At 44.3% G+C, this 18,923-nt stretch overlaps 1 protein-coding gene across 2 annotated transcripts in view; it reads right to left on the bottom strand.

Moving 5' to 3' along the window:
• The window catches only part of DHX30 (DExH-box helicase 30), a 1,000,138-nt gene that overhangs the window by 634,520 nt on the left and 346,695 nt on the right, over window positions 1–18,923 (bottom strand). For both annotated transcript variants that reach the window (XM_086941023.1, XM_086941022.1), the window contains one exon: window positions 10,644–10,796. In XM_086941023.1, the coding sequence (XP_086797149.1) occupies window positions 10,644–10,796 (153 nt within the window). The remainder of the gene's footprint in view (window positions 1–10,643; window positions 10,797–18,923) is intronic.

Genomic DNA, 18,923 nt, shown 5'->3' with positions numbered 1-18,923 from the left:
AAGTACCTAGGAATCTACATTTGACCAGCTGGAATTTTACAGGCGGAACGTGAAGAAGGTCTTTGAGAAATACAAAATGGATGTGTGTTATTGGCAGAAATTCCCTCTCTTACTACTGGCAGAAGCTGGGAAGGAAAGGTGACAATAGAGACACCACTAAGGAAATCAGATTTGATGGCAGACGTGTGACAGTTGGAGAGGCAGAAGAAATGGGATATGCTAGGGATATCAAACCTGGGGGACGTATGGGATGCTCAGGGGCTTTATTCCTAAGTGATACGACAGTATGACAGAATCACAATGCTATAGATAATTACAGGTGAAACAGGCCCTGACACGCTATGGGATTAGATTTCTAGACTCCACTAGAATATAGACTACAGGCAGCCCGCTACACAGGCACAGTGTCCCAAATCTATCGACCATTACTGAAAAGTCAACCCCCATATTATCATTAGAAGAAAAATGGGGAAGGGATCTTGATATTCTAGAGCAGGTTCTCCAAAGTTGGGTTCATGCTAGATTTTTAAGATAACTACATTTATCGAAATGTGGCTTTTGATAAAAATATGGCATGGATCCGGTCCTTCAGGACCGACTTTGGAGAACGCTGTTCTAGAGGATTACAGCACCCAACGGAGATGGCCATTAGGGCCGGATGCCGCTAAAGATCATTGACTGAGCATATTTTACGATGTTACTAAGACCAGACTCCACGGCATGGGAAAGGAAGATACTGACGTGTATGGAGGATGCTGACAAACTGGTACACTCTTACACACCCAGTAGGGGAGCACGCGAATCCAGTCATACTGGAGGCAATTGAGCCGCCAACTCTCTAGGTCAATAGTTGAGATTACCATTGGGTCTGGTACTAATGACTCTAGGCATATAGGGTGAACATACTCTACCCACATACCCTTTACTACGGTGCAATTCAAGGGTTCCACCACAGAGCACTGGTTGGCAAACCTAGAATGATGTATGTAGGTGGAGAAATCTGCAAGAGGGTGTCCAAGGAAATTTGACAAGGTGTGGGGTCCATGACAAAAATTCAGAGACATGCGATGAACCTGCTGCAAACGTGAGGAAGGCAGGAGGGCTGGCTGTAGACATCTGAGAGACTGCCCTATTAGACACGGCATTGGAGAGACTCCACCCGAGTAGTATCATGGGGCCTATGGTGAAAGGGGGGGGGGGGGGGGGTGGCAGGGGCTTCTGTGCTTGTTCAGATTTGCACCGATTAGAAGGAGACTGTGCCATATAATGGAAACATGTTAACTGTTTAGTACTACTGATATAGTTTGTAAGGTTTGTGTCAACAGGAAGAAGCATTTAATAGAAAAATTGTTTTTAAAGTGATGGGAGTAATGCTTGTAGTAAGTCTAACCACTGGCAATCATTCAGGGTAGCATTCCAACACATTACTCTTTTGCCCACCTCAGTTTTGAGCCAGCCACACTAATCAGTCTTGACCCTGCTCCAATCTGAACAGTCATCCAGAACGGACTGCAATGTTTGAACACTACCACAAGCAATTGGCACCAGTTAGATTTATTGCAACCATTGCTCCCATCACCTTTTGTGTGTAAATGTTAAAAGATTTAAACAAAGGCTGCTTAACGCACCTCACCACATCACAAAAAAGCACTGGCAGTGCCAAAAGGTCTGGCTTTAATGTGCTGCATCCACACAGGCTCTACATTCATAATGGCAGAACTCTCATCCTCCATTCACAGAAGCACACTCTCACCCTGCACTCACACAAGCACAGCTCTTCCTTTGCACTTTCAGACAACTGTTTCCCGGGACTCAATCCAGCCACCCCTCACTCAGATAAACACTCCTCCACCTGCCTTCAAACAGGCACCCCTCTCAATCTGCATGCATAAGAAAGCATTCTGCTTTAAGAGCTAAGTGGCCTGGTGTCATGAGATTTGCAGGTGACAGTCACATACATCTCTGACTCAATGACCTCACCTTTCCCCTACTCTGTAAGAAATGTGTTACTTACCTGTAACAGCAGTTATCCAGTATTGGTATCTTTCATAGATTCACATGCCTGAATCATTCCCCGTCGTCGGGGTAGGAGTCCCCGGTAAATAACAATAGTAATGTCACATAGACATATACTTAGTACTAGGCCAGAGGCCTCACATTAGTAGCCTATCTAGGTCCTTATGTAAAAAGGACCAAACTTTGGCCAGGAGCCAATCAGCTACCATCACCCTTCTCACCTTCCTGGAAGGAGCCCTAGTCCCTCAGATTTTCGTAAGCACAGTGCTAAGTAGTACCTACTGAGAGGGAGAAGGTGAGCCCTTCCAGGGGAGGCGGGTGGGTTGCATGTGAATCTATGAAAGATACCAATACTGGATAACTGCTGTTACAGGTAAGTAACGCATTTCTTATCCAGTATTATGGGTATCTTTCATAGATTCACATGCCTGAATCAGAATAGCAAGCAATAATGAGCACATTTCGCATAACACATTCGTAAAGACATAGTAATCTTATCACAAGTTGTTACACAGTTTACATGATACTCACAACCTGATAAGAAATGTGCGATAAATTACCTGGAAGGTGGGATGATAGGAAGAAGGCTCACCACTAATGAAATAGATGACGTAGGACAGCCTGCCCCACTGCTGCATCCTTCATAAGTTCAGAGTCCAAGCAGTAGTGCTTGGTGAACGTATGTGGTGTCTTCCATGTCGCCGCTCTGCAAATGTCGACAATGGATACCCCAGCAAAGAGCGCCAAGGAGGTGGAAACCGCTCTAGTGGAGTGTGCTCGTACTTTTGAAGGCAGAGGGTGGCCCGCCTGTTGGTGACAGAAGGCGATGGCCGCTGAAATCCATCTGGAAATGCTCTGTTTTGTTAAAGCTAAGCCTTTCCTGGGTCTGCTAAATGCAACAAACAATTGGTTGGACTTTCGAAATTGCTCCGTCCTGTGAAGGTAAAATTTGAGACATCGTTTGAGGTCCAATGAGTGAAGAGATCTTTCAGCCGCAGATGATGGATTCGGGAAGAAAGATCGTAGGACAATAGGTTCGTTGAGATGGAAAGAGGACGGAACCTTCGGTATAAACTTAGGGTTAGTCCGTAGAATGACCCTGTCGTTCTTGAACTGGAGGAAGGGGTCTTGCACAGAAAAAGCCTGCAGTTCACTCACTCTCCTTGCCGACGTGAGCGCCAGCAATAGAGCTGTCTTCCATGACAAATATTTTAGATCTGCTCTGTGGATTGGCTCAAACGGGTGTTTCATTAGTTGAGTTAGTACCACATTTAGTTGCCATGTAGGTGGAGGTGCTCTAACTGGAGGGAAAGATCTGAATAATCCCTTCAGAAACTGTTTGATTAGTCTGTTGGTCCATAATGAAGCTCCACACGAAGATCGTCTGAACCTGGATATGGCCGCCAGGTGGACCTTTATTGAAGCGTGTGCCAGTCCAGAATTGGCTAAGTGGAGCAAGTAGGGCAGAATTTGTGCTGGAGTAGAAGTGAACGGATGCAAATTCTGAGCTCTACACCACAAACAGAACCTTTTCCACTTGAGGGAATACGTCTTATTAGTACTTTCAGCCCGAGCCCGGGCTAAGACGACCCTGCATTCCTGTGGAATATCTAAATCCTGGAACTCTCTGAACTCAGGAGCCAAGCTGATAATTTTAGAGATGTTGGATCCGGATGCTGGACTTGTCCCTGGTTCATCGTGAGGAGATGTGGGCATGTCCTGAATAGAATTGGAGGTTCCAGCGATAGAAGGTGTAGCTCCGTATACCAGTGTTGGCGCGGCCACGCTGGGGCTATCAGGATCATGGTACAACTCTCTGCTTTCAGTTTCCGGAGAACCCTGGGGATCAGGGGAAACGGTGGAAAAGCGTAAGCAAAGACGTTGCACCATGTCATCGAAAAGGCATTCCCTAGGGACCTTTTCTGGGGAAGCCAGCTTGCGTAATGTTGGCATTTCGCGTTCACTTTCGTCGCAAAGAGATCCAGGTGAGGTTTGCCCCAACGGGAGAACACCGAGTCGAGCGTCTGCTGGTCGAGCTCCCACTCGTGGCAAAGTGAACGCTGCCTGCTTAGCGAGTCTGCCAGGGTGTTGTCTACTCCTGGGACATACTCTGCCCGCAGAGAAATGTCGTGTTGTACCAGCCAGATCCAGATTTGCTGAGATTCTCGAGACAACGTCCTGGATCGAGTACCCCCCTGCTTGTTCAGGTAGTGCATTGTGGTGGTGTTGTCCGTCCTCACAAGCACTGGGGAGTTCCTGATACGGGGCAGAAATGCTCGAAGTGCCAGGCGCACCGCTCTCAATTCCAGCAGATTGATGTGTAGTTGTTTTTCTGCCACTGACCATTGACCATGTACTTGCAGTTCCTGTAGGAACGCCCCCCATCCTTCCAGTGAAGCGTCTGTGGTTATCACATGAGGAGAGACTGGGAGAAGAAAAGGGAGACCCTTGTTTAAGTTGTCGCCCAGAAGCCACCATCTCAAAGCTTTCTTCATGACCTGAGTGATCCTGATCCAGTCGTCGAAAGACCCTGTAGATTGGATCCACTGATTTGTTAAGGCTTCCTGTAGAGGCCGCATGTGTAGGCGACAGTGAGGAATGAGAAAAATGTTGGAAGACATCATTCCTAGCAATGATTTGAATAGTCGAACTTTGACTCTCTGCTTGGCCTGAATGTGGACAGCCAGAGTCTTCAGCTTGACCTGACGTTCTCTGGAAGGAAAGGCTTTCTCTTGTTGTGTATCCAACGTTGCTCCCAGGAAATTGAGACGTTGTGACGGTTGGAGAGTTGACTTTTCCTGGTTGAGTGTTAAGCCCAGATTTTTGAATAGATGAAGGCAGGCCGAAGAGGACTTGGCTGCGCCTATCCGAGTCGGAGCTTTGATGAGCCAGTCGTCTAGGTAAGGAAAGACTTGGTGATGATGCTGGCGAAGGTATGCCGCTACTGGTGACAGACACTTCGTGAAGATGCGTGGAGCTGACTTCAGGCCGAATGGTAAAACCCTGAACTGGTAGTGCCTGCCTGCCACTGCAAACCTCAGAAATTGTCGATGACTCTTGTGAATGAGGACATGAAAATAGGCATCCTGGAGGTCTAAGGATACCATATAGTCTTTTGGATTGAGTAGGTGTAATACCTCCTGGAGGGTAACCATACGGAAGGACTGCTTCTTGAGGTATATATTTAGGTTTCTCAGATCCAGTATTGGTCTCCATTGCTTCTTCTCCTTTTTTCTGACCAGGAAGAATCGGGAATAGAATCCTCTCCCCTTCTGACCTCGAGGAACTCTCTCCACTGCTCTTTTCTGGAGCATTAGAGAGAGCTCCTGTTGAAGTAGGCGTAGATTCTTGTGCTGCATAGGACATGGTGGGTTCGGAGGAGGATGTTCCACAAACTCCAAAGTGTGTCCGAAGCGAACTAACTGCAGCACCCAACGATCTGTTGTAATTTGTTTCCAATTGTGAAGGAAGTTGGTAATTTTTCCTCCAACTGCGAATTGTGGAGAAGAGGTGGAGGTATGCTGGAGAAAGCAGTCATTGGCGTCTGTAATTATCCTTCTTTCCTCCTTTCCCTCGAAAGGACGACTTGTTGTAGGAAGCTCGTCCTTGTTGCTGTCTCTGCTGATATTGAGGCTTGTACTGCTGAGAAGAGTTATAAGCGGACTTGTAACCTTGATAGCTGCCCCTATTCTGCTGCCCTCTACCTCTGGATCCTCGAAAGGAATTAGTTTTGTATTGTAGGGTGCCTAAGGCTTTCGCCGTGTCGGTATCCTTCTTAATACCTTGCAGCATATCATCGATATGTTCACCGAAGAGCAGTTCGCCATCAAATGGCATGTCTAGAACTTTGGCTTGCACATCAGGCCGGAATGCTGTGGCTTTTAGCCAGCCCTGGCGTCTCAAAACCGCTGCTCCTGCCAGTTGACGAAATCCTGTGGAAGCGATATCTAAGGCCACATCGATCATCTCTGAGGCAGAGCGTTCGCCCTCCAGCAAAATTTTCTTAACCTCTTCTTTCTGGTCTTCTGGGATTGCCTCTAGATATGGAGCTATATCTGCCCATATCTGTCGATTGTAGCGACCTAGTAATGCTAGAGAATTTGCAGCCCTGACTGATAGGGCGGACATAGAAGAAAATCTTTTGCCGATGGCATCAAGTTTTCTCCCCTCTTTATCAGGAGGCGCTGTTATTGCCGCTGACGGGTTGCTAGACTTTTGCTGAGCGGCCTGTGATATAACTGAGTCCGGTTTAGTCTGGCCAGTTAAGCATGCGGGAGCAGTGTCTGGGGCTTTGTACTTCCTTTCAAGTCTAGCCGGCACTGGAATGAGTGAGGAAGGATTTTTCATAATCTTAAGTCCTTGCTCCCATATATAATCGATTACTGGGATGGATCGAACAGATCTTTTGAAGGATTCCTTAAAGTCATGGAGGAAACAGTCCTGCGTTTCCGAAGCTATTTGGATGTTGAATCTCGCAGCCGCTCTCCCTACTATATTATGGAATCCCCCTAAATCTTCAGGGGGAGAATCATCCTGTACTTGCTCTGGGGATGCCGGATCCAGGTTGGCGTTATCATCAGAATCCTCATCATGTATTTCACCTTCCTCATCTTGGACTTCATCATGTCTCATTTCTTCCTCATATTCATCCTCATCTGAAGAAATTTGAGGAGGCAATTTCTCTTGCTCCTGATGCACAACCAGCGGAGGTGGTCGCTGGCGACGTTGAGGAGCTGGAGCTTCCTGCTGTGCTGGCACTCCTGAAGCAGGAGCAGAAGACGGAAATCTTTGCTTATAGTCTGAAATCAGAAACTGTAGGTCAGAGACAATTGACGCCGGAAGGCATACCATAGGCTGAACAGTGGTATGCTGTCGAACTTCTTCTTGAATTGTCCCCTCTTCAAGATCTTCACAGTCTGAACTCTCATGAACCTTGATGTTAAGATGAGAGGGACTGGATGCTATGGGAAACATGTTCTCCACGTCAGGGTCTTCTGCTTCTAGAAACTGCGTTGGCAGTAGTTGCTGGACTTTGCTAGGTGAAGTCATCTCTGGTGTCACCATGCATGATGACATCTTAAAATGGGTATAGGAATACTTCAGTGATGGAGAGCCCTTTAATTGTAGATTCATTGTAGCGTCTGATGGAGCGTCTACAATTGTTGACATTGTATCATACATTTTCATCGTCGACTGCATCGACGTCGATGATGTCCTCGTCGACGACAATGCCCTCGTCGACGGCGGCGTCGACACTGCAGAAGTCGACGACGATGGCCTCGTCGACGGTGTCGTCGTCGACGAGCTCGTCGACGATGGGGTCGTCGTCGCCGGTGTCCTCGTCGACGGGGTCGTCGTCGACGGTGTCTTCGTCGACGACGGTGTCCTCGTCGACGGTGTCGTCGTCGACGGTGTCCTCGTCGACGGTGTAGTCTTCGTCGACGAGGAAGTCTTCGTCGACGGTCTCGTCGTCGACGGTGTCCTCGTCGACGGTGTCTTCGACGACGATGAAGTCTTCGTCGACGATGAACTCGACGTCGACGATGGGTTTTTCGTCGACGCTGGAAGTCTTGCCTTCGTCGACGATGAAGCAGACGTCGACGGGAGCGTCGTCGACGGTTTTGTGAGAGGAATAACAGAAGGTATTGACCTACCCATCGTCGACGACGTTGTAGCAGTTGAAGCCATGGAGAAAGTAGACGCTGTGGATGTCGAAATGGATACTGTCGACATCGTCACAGGCAGGCCAGAAGATACCACAGCAGGCTTTTTGAAGGCTGTCATCTGAAGAGAAGGCTTGACCTTAGGATGACCCTCCATAGATTTTGGCTTCTTGTGAGGAGGCACAGCAGACTGACCTGGAGATGTCTGTCGAGGCCTTTTAGGAGAGGAGTGGAAACTTCTGAAGGAACACTCACTCTCACCTGAGGAGACTTGGTCTTTGTCCTTCAGTCTCTGGAGCCACAGAAGCAGTCGCCCTTCCCTGTCTTTCAATGTCTTGACCGGGAGAGTGCGACAAATCTTACATTCCTTGGCAGAATGTTGAGGATAGAGGCAGTACAAACATTCCTCATGCTTGTCCTCTATGTGTAGCCTCATTTTACTACATGAGGCACATGGCCTAAAAAGTCCTTTTTTAGGAGTAGTAGACATATTAAATATCAATACTCCTTTTCCAACTGAACCTGAAGAAATAGTAGGCAAAAAACCAAAGATATAGGAAAAAACCTGAGCAGAGCTCAGTGGAGACTCCTCTGCACGACGTGCGGTAGAAAATCTGAGGGACTAGGGCTCCTTCCAGGAAGGTGAGAAGGGTGATGGTAGCTGATTGGCTCCTGGCCAAAGTTTGGTCCTTTTTACATAAGGACCTAGATAGGCTACTAATGTGAGGCCTCTGGCCTAGTACTAAGTATATGTCTATGTGACATTACTATTGTTATTTACCGGGGACTCCTACCCCGACGACGGGGAATGATTCAGGCATGTGAATCTATGAAAGATACCCATAATACTGGATAATGCTGCCTCCCTCCCCTAAGAGATTTAAAGGGCACCTCATCCAAACAACCAATCTGAAAATAGACACTGTACCGCCATTTATCTTTTTCACAGGGATTTCTATGTAGGAATGGCAACAGACAGCCCACCATACACATAGCATTCGAGGCTCTTCAGCTACAGAGTAGTTCATAGGCACCGCAATTCAGCCTTTCGTCTACAGACCTCTGTAAGCATATGATATAGACTCTCACAACTCTCTTAAGATCAATCACTTAAGCCTTTCATCCAGAGAAGCATCTGTAAACTATGGTCTTCCACAGAAACTAGACTCTCAACTATTCAGCTGACAGAATGTAGAGCATTTGGCTCCTTACCCTCATAGCACCCATACGTACAGAACAGGGATCTACAACCATAAAGTGTTTGATGTGTCTTCATCATGACCCCATCCACATAGCCTACAATAGATACAGCATCCCGAGTCTCACCCAGGCAAAGTTCTATGGTACAGGACTCTGATGTATCATCCACTGAACAGTCCACAGATGGTGCTTAATTTATAAAAGAAAAAATGCCAGGCCCAAACATTTATTCAGAAGCCTGCGGCTGGTCCGATCGAAGGTCAGGGGGCAAAATATCAAGGCTGAGTAGTCTTGATTCCATCACCGTAGACTGCCTATCTTTTATCTCGCTCAGATTTTTTTTCATCCATACGCCCCCTCTTTGCCACTGTTTTTTTCTATCTTTCTGTTCCTCCTTTTTCACTTTTACTCTGAGTCAATGTTCATTGAGGAAACATATGTGTCACTGAGTCATACCTGCAACCACTGGCTCAAATCAAACACTGCCAACTCTCCTATTTCAGAAACCTCCATAGTTAGCCGGGCCTCTCCTTACACGGCTGGCCATAGGCACTGCAGCTTGACCCCGGAGACATAAACCCCTTTGTCGGAAGAGGATTGAGGCCCACTTCCGACAAACAATAGTTGCCCTCTCACACTCAGTACAAGTGACTGTAGAAGTAGGTATTCTCTCACCCTAGGTCCTGGCTGTACCTGGTCTAAAAGCCCAGTCGGATATTCTCCTACTTCCCTTGCATCCGTCTTTCCAGATGCAGCCGCTCGACTTCTCAGAAACTCGGTCCGGGTTCTCTTACTTTCTTTACTGAGAGATGGTTGTTCAAGAATACCACTCAGCTTTCTTTGAGCACTCTCTCGCTGGCTCCTGGGGGGCCCCCAGTCCATTAAAGCCGCCGTACCGTTTGTGAGGTGAGGGGGATAAGGTTAGCACTGGCCACCCAGCTTCTCCAGCTGGCTTTCAGCTCTTTGCATATGTTGGGGAGAGATCAGTCAGCCCAAACACTTCATGGACACTCTTGTTGAGGTGTATCTGACCCGCAAACATTCATCCTGTAACATAATGCTGCATAGTTATCTCAAAAGGGCATAGTTGTTGCACTGGGTTTAAGTGCAGATGCACATGAGGCTAGCTCAGAAAATGAAACTCTTCAAACTTGCTTACAAGGTGCGAACCTTAGTTAGACTGTAAGTTGCCATGTTCCCCCACAGCAAACATTTGTAAAAGTTCAGTGCTGCAAAATAACCTTAAAATGGACAAGCTGTGTTGTATAAAAATGCCAAATAAATAGCCACAGATGTACACAAGTACTAAAGCCACCACCTGGGCACACTTGGGAGCGGGTGGTGAATGTTATTGAACTGAGGTAGGCTTAAAAAAAGAAGTGTTCAGTGCCATTATCGGCAACCAGGAGGACAACCCAAAACATCAATAATGCCTTTGGTACACATTGTAGCAAGGTGTGTTATCAATGTAGATTCACAATGCTGTAGAACGGATTCTAGGTCACATCTAAACAAAAGCCCCCCTCCCTCTCCCAAGTTTTATTTCCTCCTCAGCTAGCTCCCCAAAGCTATATGTGGATACTCCGAAACAACCAGTACAACTATGCATGTAACATAATGCTCATCTGAAACATGTATGTGGGCTGTCTGAACTTCAAATTGTAGGAGGTTTATAGAAGTTTGTATCATACAAGCAAAGTAAACCTTATTGGCAGGAGTTGCATGTTATAGAAAAAAAGAATCAAATCATATGAAAGTCCTTACCTGCAACAAGTAGTCGTCTATCTTTTGTAATATGGTTTCCGGTACATGGAACAGACTAGGTCTCCTTTGCCTCTCGTTCAACTTGCGCAAGGAGGATAGATGGTACATTGCATGGGTCAAAGGCTTGTTGTTTTTGTCCAATAATGAGAGGCTCTGAAAGGGATTAATACACATGAACAAGACATGGGGTCATTTCAACCACAGCATGAAAAAGGAGCAGTAAAGCAAGAGGGTGGCAGGTAAGTGGCAATACTGGGTAAAAAACACAGCATTACCAGGACTAAAGCAGGGTCAAGATGAGGGGAAAGATGTAGCAAGTTAAGTCACGTTCCCTGCAAAATGAGAGCATTTCTCCACAGACCCTTCACCAGTTGTTCAGGGAGTGCTGCAAACAAACACAAACGTGCCACTCCAAAGGAATGAGATACAATCAGTGAGATGTATTCTAAACTCCATTTAACCCAAGTATACTTCTTAACATTCATTGCACGCCTAAACATTTTTAGGTCAAGCTTAGACAGCGCGTATGCACTGCTCTAGGAGGTAATCTTTAGAAATTGGTCAACTCTTTTCCACACACTCGTGCATGTGGTGGCATCCACCTTGCGGGAGCGAGCAGCGGGGCGCGCAGGGCCCATCTGTTTTCTATTTTTTAAATGAGCTTTCACTTTTGTTGTTTTTTGATCAGTGGCGCGTTCAGGTGCCATCTGTTTTTTTTTTCATAATGCCCCTTGGCAACTAAATCAGCGGCGCGCGCGTTAAGGGGCCATCTGTTTTTTTTGTTCCCTAATGTGCTTTAACTTTCGTGTTCGTGCTTTCACACACACAAAAACACATACCCAAATGAATACACCAGTGCACGCACGCACCCTGCTTTGAAGAATCACTTGTGGTGTTTGAAGCTGTGACCTTTCTTTTTTTGAACTGTCGGGTCTTTGTTCTCGGTCCGGCAGGGAGGCGGAGTAATATTCAGTTCTTTAGCATGGCCACGCGCGCTTCAGAAAACCTTTCTTCAGGAACGCATGCACCCTGCTTTGAAGAATCACTTGTGGTGTTTGAAGCTGTGACCTTTCTTTTTTGAACTGTTGGGTTTTCGTTCTCGGTCGGGCAGGGAGGTTGAGTAATTTTCAGTTGTGACGCAATTTTGGGAGATAAGGAATGTCGAGCACACCCAGCCACCTCTTTACTGCCTGCTGTAGCAACAACACAGGGTTATGCTTGCTCCATGCTTGTACTCTTACTGCTACATAACTGTCCTCTGAAGCTTTTCTACATTTTGTATTTATATATTCCCTCTATCACTCTTGCTGGATTACAGTTAATGTATTGGGACCTTTTTGTGAAGCACTTCTCCAGTTAATATTTTATTTTCGGTGTACTGCCTAGTTAAGAATATCTCTAGTTCCACTAACGTGCTTCATCAAAGCCCCTCTATTGAAAAGGTGACCTTGTTTTTGAACAGTTGCCCACTGCATGCCATTTGCATTACCAAAGCCTCTCCTTGGTTCTCACAGAGATGCTCCCAGCAGAAATTGAGTGCTTCAAGCTGAGCTGTCACGTGGGCCTGCTGGAGAAACAGCAGAGGGCTACACTCACCGTCGACTTCCGGATTATGGCTGAAACCTTTTTGAATACGAGTACTTTGCCCCAGTATGTTTTCTTTGAGTTAAATGTAAGTTCTGCCCACAAGGGTTTAACGATTCTCTAGATTTAAATGTGAAGGAAATGAAAAGCAATTGCATCTTGTATGTTTTGGAATATTTAGGTTTAAAAACCACGCTCCTCCTCCACGTCAGTTTGACATGTTAATGCTGCATAACTGCTGTACACGAAACTCAGAACTTTTTGCATGAATGTTTGAAAACAGGAATTTGTTGAAATAAATTTAAAGTGGTGGGCACTCCGGAAGTGGTGGCAGCAGCCAGTCTAATCCGAGGGGTCCTGTTTAGGTCTTGCCAACAGACTGCTTTACCAAGGAAGTAGCCAGACAATTTAAATATCCCCCACTTTCAACCAAGGCTGTTATGACATTACGCAAACAAAACAAGTCATTACGATCATCCCCAGAAGAGCTCTCTTGTCCATCCAAGCATCTATCCGTTCATTCACCTGCTGATATCCACAATTTTATCTTTACATTCTGTTTTCATTCATTCTTTAATCTATAATTCAGTCTTTCACCATTCCGTCCTTCTGCCCATCCATATTCACACCAATGCATCCATCTCCAAACCTATCCATCCATCTATCCAACCGTCCATCCTTTCAATCATCCTTCACGTCATCCACCCTTTCACTCATCCATCCTTTCATTCATCCATCCTTTCACTCAATCTATTCATTTTTCTTTTCACTCTTTCATCACCCATTCTTTCACTCAGCCATTCATTCATCCATCCTTTTGCTCTTCCTTCCACCCAATCACTCAACCATCCATCCACCCTTTCACTCAATCCTTTTTTATTTATCCATCTACCCTTTCATTCATCCATTAATCCATCCATCCTTCCTTTCACTCACCAACCTGTTTCTCATCCACCCGTTCTTCCAATTATCTTTTCACTCATCCATCCTTTCCCTCATCCATCCTTCCATCCACCCACACTTTCAATCCATCTGTCCATCCTCCCTTTCACTCACCCACTAAATGTGAGTGAAAGGGAGGATGGACAGATCTAACAAGCAATGGCATAACCAATAGGTCTCGCCTTTGGGACCTTGTAAGTGTTTAGCCATGCAACAGTTGATGTTGTTGCACCAACGATATTGTACTGCATAACTAAATAATTATAAGGTTCCAAAGGCGAGACCTATTGGCTATGCCAATGCTTGTTGTACATTTCCACAGTAGTGATGAGCAGTTTATTTAGTATAATTTTTCTAGAACTACATTGCTTTGTGCACATATTTCAAATATATATCTCAACATTCTCCTCTAGATTTCCATTTCTTTTATGTGCAATTGTGTTATGTATTACTGTTATACTGCTTTCAGAGTTTATAAGTCTGATGGGTTGACCCCAATCTGGAAAGTGCTACTATTGGGGAGTTTGGTCTCGCGCACCTCAGCCTCAGCTCATGCTTGTATATGGGTTACAATAGTCAACTTCTGTTGGGACAGCAAAGTCCCTCGCATGATAATGGATGAGCACCCCTGCCCGAGTGCCCCAACTGTACTGATGTCTGGATCCCTGATGTTGATTATGTGGTCATACACAAGCGTGTGCAATATGACATAGGTCTGACTCACGCACTGCGGTCCTGTTGGACCATAAGGGGTGCCTAAAGTGCTACCGTTATAATGGTGAAAGGCTACTGCGTTTATCAGGAGTTAAGCAGCATTAGTGCGGTGGTAGCAGTATACAGTGCAAGGATCAGTAGGAGTGAACGGGTCCTTGTTAAATTGTGTCACTGGAGTGAGGCCGAAATGCTCCTCATTCAAAATTCTGCTGCTGTGTGCTTAACTCACCCCTCGGTGGTTGTGAAGTGCTTCACAGTGCAAGAGTGGAATATCTACCCTGGGTATAGGGGTGCTTGAGAAGGGCACAATACAGGGAAAATGCACTGTTGAGCAGCGAGTGCATGGTAGATGCATGTGTGCCTGTGAGTAGCACAATACATGAATGGTATAGCGCTGAGCAGTATATACATGGTAAATGTATGTGCTAGGTTTATGTTTGCTTGTGAATGGTACAGTACAGGAAAGTTACACTGCTGTGCAGTGCGTGTGTATAAAATATACACACCCATAGTCTGCCATGTATTGTGCCTGTAAATGGCACAATACATGGCAGACTATGGGTTCCTTTTTGGGAGACTCAAGCCTACAAGGTGAAACATGGAGTTCCTGAAAGCTGGGTGAGAAACACGAAGAGGGGAGAGCCAAGCTTCACCTGTACACTTCAAAAAGTGCTCTCTGGTTCACAAAGAGCTAATAAGGAATGGGCCTGGCCAACTCTGAGGAAGCAGATGGGGCTGATTAGGGAATCATAAAGAGTAGGGCATAGGCCCTAAGCTAATCTTTTGATACACAGGACCTATAGCTAACATCCAGTGTGAAAGATCATCGCTCCCATGGCCTGTGTTGTGGGGCTATCAACTTTGGAGTCGTACCTATTGCGATAGACTGCTTTCAAGAGGAAGAGGACTGAGCAATTCAAAAAGAAGACTTCTAACATAAGCGTCAAAGACTCCGATTCAATCATATTTGGTGTCTGGAAGTGGAATATAAGATGGGGAGGCTGATAACCCTAAAACATTGTTCACTTTTGAGCAGCCAGTCGGGCTGTGTGAAGAGGAGAAGCTCTGCAAGTCTTCTGTCAATTACCAGGATGCCAGCTGAGGGTCGCTGTAAAGTGCGTTGTGGATATCACTGTGCCAATCGGGAACAGAGCGTGTGTGCAGTGAGGAGTTATGCCAAGCTGGGCCACTACAAAGGGAACTACCCTTATCGATGTGCCGATCGTGCCGGAGCTTGTGTGTAGTGAGGATAAGGTATCAGACTTCAAGGAAAAGACTGTGTTTGGGGTGATGGGGGACAGATACTGATTCTTTGCTATCCTAGGGAAGCATATTGTACGCTACATTAATTTTAAACCCGACCCAAGCCTGTTTGTGTGACTGCTCCAAGACAGCCTCAATTGCCAAGGCTCAGTGCGGGCAGTGGGTACCACTGCGAGTAGGTTTGGGATTAGCACAGAACACTGCCTGTTGCATTTAATCATTTTTAGAACGCAAGATAGCAGCAAAAACCTGGCAACCTCAAGGGCTAGGGCTTGCATACATGCAAGTGAACTAGTGCTGTGTCAGTGATCATGATTCTGCAAGACCCTATTTCAAAGGCCCTGCAACATGCGCTCGGACACACTTAATAAAAATAAAGACGGAAGCAACCCAGAAGCAAACTCAGAGAGAAAGCAGAGAAAAAAATATGTTAGACTGGGATTTTCAAATTAAAATGGAAGTGTGTGTCACAGTCACAATATAAAGGTAGCCACCTCTAGGCAGGGAGGAAGACTGCGATATAGAGATGGGGCACAGGAAGACACATATATAGTGACAGAGACACATATGTGTGTTAACATTCAAGAAGACCAGAAGAAACCGAGATAAGACAGGTATGCTCGGCTGTTGTGATACAATAAACTATCTATTTTTTTCAACTAACCATTGGCACCTTGTCTGGCGTTATTAGCCAAAGATCTCAACCCAGACAGACGCATTCTACTAAGGCAACAATTAGATCTTAAGTTTTCCTATCTTAATCAATGCTCTTCTTTAACATCTTTGCAATGATTTGTCTTGTGGGTTACAGCTGCTTCCATTTTGTTTAAGCTCTGCGGCAGTAGTGTGCGTTTGCTCGCTTGTTTCCGATGTGTGCCTTATCGTTATGCCTGTTAATTTCTGGTTGTAGTTTGTCACTACAAAACTCTTCATGGAACAGCTGATTCTTAACTCCTGCTCATGCAACTATGCTGATTTGAGTGACTTACAAAGCACCAATAGCTTTATAGCTTTTATTAGCTATGTAGGCATGTAAGCAATTAGTGCATCTGTGATGAGGGTCACTTGGATCACATTTCACTGGTGCCCATTGTGACAGATACCTGTAGATTTGGCTAAGATTTTAACAGTATAATATATGTGCTTCTTCAGAGAAATATATATTTCTGCTAAATATTACACACATTTCTGTTGTGTTAAGAAGAAAGCAGGCAGGAACAGAATGGTATGCTTGTAGACCTGTAGAGGTCTGTAGTACGTTACATCTGGTTGGGAAGAAGAGTGGTGTTTGTGCAGCCATACAAATTCATTGTTCATACTAGGAATGCCAGTGTAGGGTGGATCCTTCCATAGACAGAAGGATGGGATTAAATAACTGAGAAGATTAGTGACATCTCAATCCGTAACGGGAAGCAAAAGCTACCACCCATTCCAACTTGTCCTTACCTTGCATCAAAACTGCACCTAAACCATATGCACTAGCGTCAACAACAATAATGGATTTCTTGTTGGGATCAAAAGGTTTGAGTGCAACAGCATCTATTATTTCCTTTTTTACATCTTGAAAAACCGATTGGCATTCTGAACTCCACACAAATTTAACACCTTTTTTCATCAAAGATCTTAAACAAAACACCTTGGAAGCAAAATTTTGTACAAATTTTGAATAATACTCCGCGAGCCCTAAAAATGAGCGAAGTTGGTCTTTGTCTGACGGAGATGGAGCATTCTTGATAGCATCTAATAGATTTTTCTTTGGTTTAACACCTTGTGCAGATAAAGTATGTCCTAAATACTCAATTTCATTAGTGGCAAATTTACATTTTTCAGCAGCCACTGTTAAACCTGCATTCTGAAGTTTCATTAATACATCATTCAAGATTTCATTATGCATATTTTTGTCTTCCCCCCACACTAATACATCATCTTGAAAGACTAACATGTTTGGTATACCTTGAAGAACTCTAGTCATGACTCTCTGGAAAACAGCAGATGCAGAAGACAAACCAAAAGGCATTCTTAAAAATTGGAAAGCTCCCTCTGGAGTAATGAAGGACGTTAAATGACGAGACTCAGGATGCAATTTTATCTGATGATAAGCATTTGACAAATCAATAGACGAAAAATACTTAGCATCTCTGACAGAAGCAACCATCTCATTAATATTTGGTAATGGGTAGCGGTCTACCCAAATATTCTTGTTTAAATCTCTTAAATCCACACACATGCGCAATTTTCCATTGGGTTTTCGTGCCAAAACTACTGGACTAAGCCAATCTGATGCCTCTATGGGTTCAATGATGTTTTGTTGACATAAACGGTCTAGTTCCACTTTAAGCTGGGATCTTAGCACCAAAGGAACATTGCGTACTTTGTGGACAATGGGAGTGCAATCTGGTTTAAGAATAATACGATGTTCAAATTTCTTGAGACACCCTAATTCTGTACTGAATAAACTAGGACATTTTTTGTGCCACTCTAACCCAGCATCATCCTGAGTTAGTAAGACTGTATCAGACTCTCTTTTGTGCCAATTTGGTGATAATACAATTTTATCTGGATGGTTGGGATCTAGAGTCATACCAAGATTCCATACTTCTTTCCATCCTAATAACGCTCTTCCTTTTTCTACAACATAAATAGTACCTGAAGTATTCCTGTCTTTGAAAGTAATTTCAGATACAAAACATCCAATAACAGGTAATTTGATATTCAGATAACCTACAGGTGTTCTTTGTGAACAATTGAGAGTAGGTTTTCCACAAGCTTCCCACATATTTTTATCAATTATGGTATATAGTGAACAGGAATCAGCCCAAAGCATTAACGTGTGACCATTGATTATGATATCACATTTGGGAGGTTGAATTTCATCATCCACATGGTTGACCTCATTCCAAATAGACATAACTTCTATGTCAGTATCACTATCAGAGTGACTAAACTGATCAATATAATTGACAGAATTTTTCCAAGCACCAGGATTGTCAGATCTACACATTTTTGCAAAATGACCAGTTTTGTTGCATTTAAAACATGTAACATTAGATGCAGGACACCAAGAATTTTCTGAAGTATGTTTTGCATTTCCACACCTGAAACATAACTGTTTGTTGAAACTGGGAGATTTGCTAAGAAATGGTTTATTGTATGGCATAGGTTTATTGTATGAAATAGTATTTTTATTAGTATTGGAAAATGTTTGGGGTCTAATTCTAAAATCACGTTTTATGTTTTGTTTATAGTCAAAAGATTTTGATCTGTTATTAACTACAGCACACACATCATTGGACTCTTTATTGTCGCCAAACTTAGAATCTTTGCTATGTGTGGAGCTTAACTCTTTAACATATCTGGAATTGTTTTCTACCCTTCTAGCAATTGAAATGGTTTTGTGGAGAGAAGGATCTTTTAAATCTAACAATTTTTCTTGGATTTTAGTATTATTGGTTCTATTAATAAATTGATCTCGTATAATTTCTTCATGCAAATCTTTAAATTTGCAAGTGACTGCTAATCTTCTTAAAGCAGTAACATATTGTTCTACATTTTCACCAGGTAACTGTGCCCTTGAAAAGAACTTATGTCTTTCTACTACTATACTTGTTTTTTTCCCGAAATTCTCTTCTAAAGCCTTCAAAGATTCAAGATATTCATCTGAGGAAAATGTCTCAATTTTTGAAGAATCAAACACAACCTCTTCATCACTGAGGTCCTCATCAACAACATCACATAGCTTAGGGGTAATTTTATTGGACGGTAAGGGTAATGTTTTTA

The sequence above is a fragment of the Lissotriton vulgaris genome, chromosome 10 (assembly GCF_964263255.1).
Source record: "Lissotriton vulgaris chromosome 10, aLisVul1.2, whole genome shotgun sequence".
NCBI lineage: Eukaryota > Metazoa > Chordata > Amphibia > Caudata > Salamandridae > Lissotriton > Lissotriton vulgaris.
The sequence above is the reverse complement of the archived record's forward strand: the minus strand, read 5'-3'. Positions and strand labels throughout refer to the sequence as shown.